Source organism: Nanorana parkeri, unplaced genomic scaffold (genome assembly GCF_000935625.1).
Source record: "Nanorana parkeri isolate BGI_ZX_2015 unplaced genomic scaffold, ASM93562v1 scaffold227, whole genome shotgun sequence".
NCBI lineage: Eukaryota > Metazoa > Chordata > Amphibia > Anura > Dicroglossidae > Nanorana > Nanorana parkeri.
In genome coordinates, this window is record NW_017306495.1 from 1,616,220 (window position 1) to 1,626,745 (window position 10,526).

General features: G+C 40.4%; 2 protein-coding genes across 2 annotated transcripts in view; both read right to left on the minus strand.

Moving 5' to 3' along the window:
* Positions 1–3,620, minus strand: part of FAM83D (family with sequence similarity 83 member D) — a 32,593-nt gene extending 28,973 nt beyond the window's left edge. Inside the window, exon 1 of the mRNA XM_018556182.1 lies at positions 3,616–3,620. The gene's annotated coding sequence lies outside the window, so the exon portion shown is untranslated. The remainder of the gene's footprint in view (positions 1–3,615) is intronic.
* A 4,234-nt stretch (positions 3,621–7,854) lies between these two features.
* PPP1R16B (protein phosphatase 1 regulatory subunit 16B) overlaps positions 7,855–10,526 on the minus strand; it is a 48,235-nt gene continuing 45,563 nt past the window's right edge. Inside the window, exon 11 of the mRNA XM_018556178.1 lies at positions 7,855–8,480. Coding sequence (XP_018411680.1) covers positions 8,007–8,480 — 474 coding nt within the window. The 3' untranslated portion in view covers positions 7,855–8,006. The remainder of the gene's footprint in view (positions 8,481–10,526) is intronic.

Below are 10,526 nucleotides of genomic sequence, written 5' to 3' on the forward strand. Positions count from 1 at the left end.
CATACTTATGGGTTTTTTCATCAGGCTGCATTGGTGAAGTAGGGCAGCAGAGGGGTTTGGAAGGAAAGTAAATACACCATACATCTATTTCCTGTAAAGTTAAAATACAGGTTTAAAAAGTTTAATAGAAAGAGGCCTAGGAGCCAGGTTTGTTCACTATACGGAAGGATTCACACAGAAAACGTGTTTATGACATTAAAACCATCTGTTTATTACAAAAGGAAATGATACAGGATTTATCGAATGCATTCCTACTTTCTGGAAGAATGGGTCGAGTCTTGTTCCCATAATGCTTTGCAAACTGCCATATTATTGCCCTCACACGTACACAGTCCACCGATTTCAACTATAGAATAACAGTGTTAATGAGTATCTGACTTTGAGGGCCCACCTCCATCCTCAGTCCTCCCCAACAGAAGGGCCAATCAACGATATTTGAAGGTGTTGCTCAGAGGCCATCTCTTCTGGTCAATTGCAAGTCAAAATACAAAAGAAAGCATCCGATCTGCTTTGCCAACATATGGATTTTCTCTTTCAAAGCAACCCGTCATTATATTAATACTGGAGCTCTAATTGCTTGGCTTGATTTGACTATTTGAAAGGCATGCTCCAAGCCTGCCCTTTTTATTTTTAATCAATAATCTGAAGTATAGGCTTTGGGACTTCTTCCATGTATGTGACCCAGTGAGTGTTGCTAATATAGAGGACCTGGGACCTTTAAAAACAAGTCTGCGATGGCAGCTCCCATATATGACAGCTTCCCTTTAAGCCCAGGTCTATGGTTTGTGGACCATGTCCTTGGAGCAAAGGTGAATGCTTCTACTGAAGTAGTAATAGATCTAGCTGTGTAGAATAGAATGATGACGGGGAAGGTAGAGCTAAGTAAAGTTTACAAGACTTTGGCACAATGTCTTAAAAAAATAAATAATGTGCGGCATGTTTTTGCCATGCTAAACCAACGATGGGGAGGAAAAAACTGTTCCTCCAGCTCATCTGTACCGAGGTATAAACTTTCAGTTAAGGAGGAAGTTATCCGTGGACTACATGTATAGGTGATGTCACCACACTTGTAGTCCATTGAGATGTATGAGTCCCTCTGCCACGGATCCTATAAATGGATCTGTCAATGAATAATGCACAGTCGCACCAAATTCAAATTTAGACAAGATGCTGCAGGGAGAAGAACCAGGCGATACCGGACTGTGACCGGATATTACACCCTAAATATGGATGTAACATTAAACAAATTTACAATATTTTTATATGAAAATTGTGGAAAAAAATGAATGCGTATAAAATACCTCATAGGGCTTTTAAACACTCTCATTTGGCTCCCGGGCACATGGTTTTAGTTATGTCTTTAGTTCTAGCTGTAGCAGTGTCTGAATAACATGCTTTACACCACATCTTAGAACCAGGGGAGTGCGATTCCCACTGAAAATTATGCTCAGCTCATATATATATATATATTTTACTAGCTCAGCATGAGAAAAACACAAGAAAAACTTGGGTCCTCGTGTTTTAGGAACTACAAAACTCATTCACTTGCAGGCTTGCTTAATAAAGCAGCAAGCGGTATAATGGTCATAGGGAGCTCCACGTTAACCAATCAGATTACTCCTTTTATTTACAGGACCTTAAAGTTTGGTTTTGACTGGTTATCGTGGCTCAATGCATTTTGCTTTGCCCATATATAACAGACCTGCTGGAGACACAACTCCATCTTGATACCTGTGATATAGTCTACACTCTGCATTGCACAAACAAATGCAATGCAGAAATATGGAAATATATTTCTTTATATAATACATATACTTTAATTTTTTTTTGTACATATAGACATCCTTCTGTTCACAGGAATATACATGTTTAGTCAAAAGGTAATTGCACTTACAGGAAACATCCTTTCTAACCCACCCCCTAAGAAAGGCCGACAAAATCCAACTTCTTCCTGCTGAGTCTGGGATGCAGGAGTTTGCATGAAAAGTATACTCTTTAAAGCCTAACTCTAGTCCAAAAAAGTGTTGAAGCATCTTTAATGTTTTGGCTCTAACCCTCCCTCACTCTATCGAAAAACTGGAGCTTAGAAGGGCACTTGTACTACTATAGACAATAAGGTATTTAGATATTCCAACGAGTAGGGATGCACCAATATCGGTGCCAATACTGAGCATTTGGGCGAGCACTCGTACTCCGATACCGGAACTGCCGGTCAGAGGGAGCCTTGAGGGAGGGCAGTGCCGCGAGGGAGCATGGAGCCGGCTTGCCAGCCACTCAGGAAGCCGGGCGGCGGGTCATGACCCACCTCTGGGCAGCTGATTGGCTAGGAAGCCGGCTTCACGCTGCCTAACAAATCTGCGAGGCAGCCTGGCGGCACGTCATGACCTCCCTTCCGGCTTCCTGATTGGCTAGGAAGCCGGCTTCACGCTGCCTAGTGACACTGTGAGGCTGCCTGGCTTCCTGACCATTCAGGAAGCTGGGTGGCAGGTCATGACCCGTGTCCGGCTTCCTGATTGGTCGCAAGGGAGCGTGAAGCCGATGTTCTTTCGATAGAACGCTGGCTTCCCAGGCAATCAGGATTGGCCGGGAAGCTGGGCCCACGCTACCTTGGGATGCCGGTATTGGTACTCAGTATCAGTGAGGATGAAAAAATATTGGTAATAGATATCGAGAAACTGGTATTGGTGCATCCCAACCAGCAAGCATTAAAAGGGCTTCAGCCATCCCTGACCTCTCTAGCTGCTTGTACTTTAAAGTAATTATTTATCGATGATCCTCAAAGATCACAACAGCTTAGAAACACCTGCTGTGTGTTCACATTAGAAGGCTGACTGGCTGCCAAGATTTGCCCTCTATAGAAAATAGCTCAGGCTGATGTCAGATGGGCAATTCTGCTGCTAGCTACAAAATCACCAGCATCAGAATCACTGGGAAGCTACCTGTTTGTCCCTATGGTATCGCTCCCTCTGTAACTGAGGCAAAAAGATGTCGCTCTGCCGCGATGGGAGCAACATCACACTGCCTCAGCTACAGAGATTAGTACTAATTCCATAGTGAGAAACAGACAGCCTCTTTAGCGATCCTAATGCTGGTGACTGGCAGCAAAGCCTAAGATTTCAGCACCTCTGTTGTCAATTTAAAGATGAATTTCTCCACAATGCCTATAGCTATCAAGATTATTTGTGGCTTTTTTAAAGTGCTATTACTGCTTGTTTTGAATATGTAAATACCTTTTTATCATTAGTAAGGAACAGGTTTACTATAAGGTAAACTCTTCTAAGCCTGGACATTTCAAACAGAACATATAATTGATGAATGAATAAGCAGGGGTTACCTTTGGACACTGCATGTCAAAATGATCAGTTCATTCAAATACAAAGGAGGTTCAATTTATATGCAAATCGTGACTCTTCCTGTACCCTTTCGCTTGCCCCCCCTTACCCCCAAAATTTCCTATTGATCAGTGAAGCCATCATTCTTAATAAAGCCCATATCTCCAGTCATTTCTATATCTATATTAGACTGCTGTTGCCTATTGGGCTGAATCTTATTTTAAAGTAAATAACTGTATTTCCTGCCCACAGCAACCAATCCAACTATTAATTGTAACACAACTTGAATAAAAGAAGTATTGGATTGGCTACTATAGGCAAGGTAATTTTGCCTTTGCACATTTTGATTATTTGGTGTGTACCTTAAAGTGATTTATTTATTAAAAAAAAGGTTCCTCTGCACAGAAGATAGTAACTACCTCTCCCGCCACCTGAAGAATCTTCAGAATCCAAAACTTCTGTGTGTGTCAAATTCCTGGTCTCAGTGGTTTAATCTGCAGACCCCCCACATCACTACTTTGAACTGTAGTTACATTCTTAGATCACCTTGGTACCATCAGGGGGGATCGTGAATCTGACAGTTCTGTATGTTTCAGATTCTGAAGAGTCTTAACTGGTTCTACATCTGTCACACTAAAGTTTTCAAATCGTCTCACTTACAAAGTTTGTTAAAGGGTCAGTCCACCCAAAACTGTTTTCGGTTTTTGGTAAATGCTAGAGACCTAAGCCAAATGTCAGGTTCTTGTATGTTATTAAAAACAATTGAGGCGTGGTCACTCATTTGGACATCATCCTATATAGTTTATATTGTCTCTGAGAGAACAGCCTGGGAATATAGAATGTAAAGGAGATATGGAAAATAGAGGTCTTAGTAGTCTCTCGGAGGTAGAATATACCCAAATATATCAGAAACATTCATACTTTATACATCTAAAAAAGTAATATTGTCATGTGGCAAAAGTTGCCAAAAAATGCTCTGTGTATACTGGAAAAATCATCGTAATGAAAATCCAGATATCAAGAAATGTCTATGGGTATTACATTAAAATGGCTCTCGACAATGAGTGGGCAGCTTGAAAAACATGTCTGAGTTGATGTCTATTCAAGATGGTAACCAGAAGAATCTGTAGCAAAGTACTGGACAAGCAATAATGCAAACTTCTGCTGTACAATAACAGAAGCAAACATTCATGTATGACCGTAAATGATGGACCACGGTTGACTCCCAACGATGAGCAGACAGCCATAATTGAAATACAAGTTCAAAAGATATCACCATATTTGATGTATATCATGTTATACTGCACTCATGATGGTAAACTTGTGAACTTCTATCTCAGTCTCTCTATCTCAGTGATGGCTGTCTGCTCGTTGTTAGGAGCCAAAATACATTTGCTACAAACAAGCACTTCCCTGATTGCTGTTCCATATACTTTTGCTATTTACCAGCTATTACTTTAGATCCATTGAGATGGCAAGTTATTTATACTCTTAAAATTGGATTGGCTTATCTATCAGGATTGAAATCAACTTGCTTGAAGATGAGAGTTATAAATATCAGCTATTGATAAACATACTGGATGTTTTCTTTCTTTTTTTGCAATGGTACAAGTATTGTCTGGCCTTGCACAACTATGATTTGGAACCTGTTTGGTATCGGCTTTGGCTGGATGTTTTGGATTTACTGTTCCGGAGGCTGCCTGCTAATCATCCGGAGTCAAATGTCGTCTATGATTTTCAGTCACACATAAATGTTTGCTTCTGTTATTGTATTGCAGGAACTCACACTATTGCTTGTCCAATACTTTGGTATGGATTCTTCTGGTCACCTCCGTGAATAGGCGTCATCTCCTATATCTTTTTAAAGCTGCCCACACTTCAACGGGAGCCATTTGATTGGGATGTCCACAGACATTTCTTGCTATATGGATTTTAATTAAGATATTTCATATAGCGCTTTTCCAGTATATTTTGGCAACTTTTGACGAATGTCAATATTCCGTATCACATGATAGATTCTATAGTAAATGACGACTCGGTTATAATGATAAGAGACTACAAAAACCCCTATTTTCCTTATCTCTTTTACAGTTTCTCATAAGTCTCAGGAACTCTACTGATGGGTCAGCACACCTCATGTAGCCATTATAAGGGTCCAATTTTTCCTGTTGGATATATTAGTTCAACAGAATGGAACAGTAAAAGCTTGAACGCACAAAGGTGGATCAAGAACACCCAAGACTCCAAGGTGTACAGGCACAGTCAGGAATAGCAGGTGAGATTCTGCAGTTGGAGTATACAAGACATACAAGAAGCCAGGGACTGACTCAGTCCACCAGACCCCGTCTATAACTAAAATATAACTTTTGGAAGCAGTTGCCCCTTTAAGGGTTATCACACCTGGTATATCTGCAGTGTGCTTATGTCACTTTTCTGTCAGCTCCAAAAAGAGAGCTGGACTGATGTAGCTAGAAGGGTCCACTACTTTGGTACAATGGAAACTCCTGTTTGACTTATAACACTTGGTCTTTACTAGTCAACCAGTACAATTAAATATTTAATTATCTAACATTTATTTTCTTCTGCAGGCTTAAATGTAATTAGTTCTTTGGGGCAACTAGGACAGTCTTTAATTTAGACCATTTGGTTTGGTTTATGTTCCCTTATAATAAACAGATTTTAGGTGAAAGTGCCGGCACTTACACATTCCATCACAGTACACTTTCAGAGTAAGTCATGGGGCATCTTTGACATCATTTCTTTAAACATAAAGTCACATTTCATTTTACAACAGTGATGTAACTAATGATCAAATAAAATAACATCTTACACATATTCACTTCACTTTAAATATATACACATATGTAATAAAAGTACCCAAAAAATGGGCAAATTAATCTTTGTCACTAGGTGCCATTGCCCTATCCAATTCATTTCAGGCGCTGTACAACCATATCAGCTGTCCTGTGCATTTACTGCTCATTTGGTTGGCTAGCAAATGTCCATATCCTAAAGACCAAGCCATACAAATGCATTGTAAAATATATTAAAAATCAGGCCACTTGCACCTCTGTCACACTGGAGGAGTCAATTATAATTTATGTGGACACTTTTAAAAAGAACAAGTCACATACTTTTGCAAGTATCTCAACTACTATTATAATAATTTAAAGATGCATATTCAGACTGCTTCACAGTCCCAGTTGTGGCTGATTCTCTTTAATGCAAACCTCCACCCAAGGAGGATTTGGAGTTTGTACCCACCGGCCCAACCTGACCGCTCAATCCAATGTTGCCAGCCAGTGATACTGCAAACCCCCCCCCCAGAAATTGTCACAGACAGGACCACCTTGTCCCACTCCACTCTAAAAAGAAATAATACATATTGTGTGATGTTCTGCTGAAATACATAGATACACTTAGTTGCATTTATACAATATCTACTGTATGCAAAACGTGATAACCGCATTTATGTACAGAATTACACGCTCTGTGTAAGTGCTCATGGACCAGTCTATATACATGTATTTGTACAAATATTTCTATACATATGGTCATTCCAAAAGGAGACTATATGGCCAAAAGTTTCTGGACACCCGACCATCACACCTACTATATTGCCAAAAGTATGCATACACCCCTTCAAAATATTGAGTTCAGATGTTTCCACTGAAGGGTGGAGATAAGCGAACTTCTGAAAAGTTTGATTAGTTGGGGTTCAGCCAAACATTCTAAAAATGCCCAAACCTTTGAAATTCGACATTTCTGAACCCAAAGTTCTGTTAAACTCAATCGAAATCCAAACCAGGCTCTAAACAATGTGTATTAAAAAGGAACAAATGGTGCAGGATTCTTTGGGAAACCTCCTGACAGTCCTGTCTGACAAGAAGTTGGGGCCAAAAAAACAGCCTGAGCCATTTACTTTCAAAAACTCTACCAGGGACACTAAGATAGAAGAGTGGTACCTGGTGGCAATGGTAGTCAAGCTAAGGTTTCTCAGGCAACAGCATAACCAGCCTTTAAAGTAGTCTTTGGTTCCTTTCTTCCAGAAGACTTTTGGAAATCTAAACCAGCAATAATAACACTGAAATTCGGATTCAGATTGGACATTCAAATCTGTGAAATTCGGTCAACATTCATGTCAACTCTACAGAAGGCTACAGCATGCAAAGACATTTTAGACAATTGTGCAAGTTTGGGGAAGACCCCTTTCTTTTCCAGCATAACTCTGCCCCTTTGCACAAAGTCAGCTCCATAAAGACATAGTTTAGAGAGCTTGGTGTGGAGGAAATCACGTAGCCTGCACAGAGCCCTGACCTCAACCCTATTGGACACCTTTGTGATGAAATGAAACTCCAAGTCTTCTTGTTCAACATCAATTGCTGACCTCTCAAGTGCTCTTTTGGCTTAATGGGAACACACTTCCACAGATACATTTAAAAAAGCTTGTAGAAAGCCATCCCTTAGGAGAAGAGACTATTAAAGCCACAAAAAGGTTGGGGGGGGGGGTGTTAAGGGATCAACTTAATTCTAATGCCCATGGTTTTATAATGTATGTCCAACAAACTCATACAGTTGTGATGCTCAGGTGTTCACAAATATCTGGCCATGTAGTGTATATATTTACACTTTGCTCTGAGTATAACACGGTACAGAACTGTTAAGAAGCTGCAGTCATGACAGCCGACAGCACCGCAAGATTCTGCTGGCTTCTTCCTCTTCATCTTCAGTTGTAGCTTTTAGCCGTAAAATTGGGGGGTCCCCGCTAGTGGGTGTATAGTACACAGACATACCGTTGGAGCACCATGGGGGTGTGCCAGGATCACTAGAGTAGTCTACATTGCCAGACCCAAGTAACTCACTGGTACTGCGTGCAAGGTACCTGCTCTGTTTTGCTGCCATCCTCTGCCGCTTCAGCTCAGAAAGGGTAAGCGGGGCCTGGTCCAAGATGCTGCTCCATACAGGACTTTGTGTATAAGAGGATAGGGAGTGGTTGGAGCTGCCATTGGAAAGTGGGATAGGGACTGGTGAGTCAGGCATGGTTTGAGAACAATAAAATGGAGGGACTGGAGAACAGTACCCATTACGGTACTGGACTTCTGGAAAGTCATGATTTCCCCGAAGTGGGTCAGGATCCATGGGTTCCCTCTGTAAAGATATATATCAAATACATTGTTATGCAGCTGTAACTGAACAAGATACCATTTTACTTCTTCCATTGCATCAATTACTTCTCGAGATACTATATATTCTACGGACAAGTTTTATAAAATAGAACACTCTGCTATTCTGCTGGAATCCTTGTTCTAGAGTTTGTAAGAGCTACAATAAAGCTGAACTCCAACGGCTGAATGCACAATCAAAGAACATATGCAGGAACTGTTATAGGGAAAGATAATAAATCCTGTAATCCTGTTTAGCCAGTTTTGTCATTTATACCTGTACATCCTTGTTAGACAACAAAGCTGGTCCCTTAACTTCCACTGGATCAGTAGCAAAGCTTCCCCTTGCTGACTGGACAATGAAGGAGTGGCAGCACATGGATAAAGTTATCATTCTGTTTACTCTGTTGTGTCCAGGGCCGGATTCACTCTCTCTTCTGCCCCAATGCCATGTTCTTCAATGCACCCCCCCTGTATGCAGGCTGCATACAAGTGATCACGGCGACATCACCGAGATCACTTGTATAAAACAAGCGGTGGCTTCCCCGCTGTACATTTAGCCCTGCTTGCCCAAAGCAGGGCTAAATGTAGAACATAACTACCCACCCGGCGCCCAGAACTGCATGTCCTGGGCGTCAGGATATAGGAATTTCACACCCCTGCTGCCCTCTCTACTCCCTGCTGCCCCAAGGCCGGGCCTCGGCTGGTCTTCTGGGAAATCCGGCCCTGGTTGTGTCCAACTGTCAGCACATGTTCACTGTAATGGAGCCTTATTGGCTCACACTGCTGGTCCATTCTCTCACAGCTTGAGCTGTGCTGTTCAGGACATTACAGAATGGTAAAATCAGGACAGGAGCTATCACGACATATTCTAGCATCTAAATGTCTTTTTTTTATGAATAGTCAACTATGCTTCCTGTCTCTTTCATATTTTCCCAGAGTTCAGCATTATGTAATAATTAAATCCTTTACTGATTTACTTCAGTAATAATTATGCTTTATGAATAATTATCTGCCTAGGTCTGTGTTTTGCTTTTAATGCACCATTGGCACAAGCTTTAGGCCCTGTTAACACTAATGTGTTGAGTTAACACAATATTCATGCGTTTAACACAGGCTTTAATGCATGTTGTGGTGCACTGGCAGCCCAGATTGGGCTGACTGTTATAGTGTGCTTTAGTGCACTGCATAGGTGCAATTCAAAATAAAGACCACAGTACTATGTTTCAAGCGTTTTTACCATGCATTAGCAAAACACACTGGTGTGAAACTCCCTTACTGTTCAATGTAAGTTTTGGACCTTCAATGACAAAAAGCTTTTTGCGTCTACATACAATGAAATCCAGCCTTGGTTGGAAATTATTTTTACATTTTGGGCAAATCCTGGGTTGAAAGCCAAGTTCATTTGGACCCAAGCTTCATACTTTGGTCCTGATACCACCTCTGCCTTTTTCACTTTTTGTACATTTTTCATATATTCATCTTTTACCAATAATCCCTGTGAAAGATGCACTTTAAATGCGGCACTTAAATTTTTTTTAAAGCACTCCCAACTGAAATGCTTAGATGTCACCTGTGCCTTATGATTTAACCCCTTCATGACTGAGCTTGTTTTTAGTTTCTGTTCATAAATGACTGACACACTTTTGACATTTTTGCTGTAAAGGCCATTTGTCATTACCCTTTGGTGAAATCTTATTAGTATGGTTTTCCTTTAACCACTTTCACGTAGCATAATGTCTGTTTTTTCTAGAAGATTTTTCCTAACGACCACTAGAGAGCGCTACTCCTCTGTATTCTTGAAATGCTGTTTGACAATCTTGGATGCAAAATGGGGTAGCCAACGTTATAACAGTAATAGAAGTGTGTCTATTCATTAGGTGATAAAAATGTGAAAATGAAATAATAGATACATAGATATTTTGTATAATATTTATTATTTGTTATTTATTATATGTATAATATTTACCTATTTATTAAAGTGTGTGTTTAAAGTGTGTGTAAATATATAAATAAATGTGTAATATATATA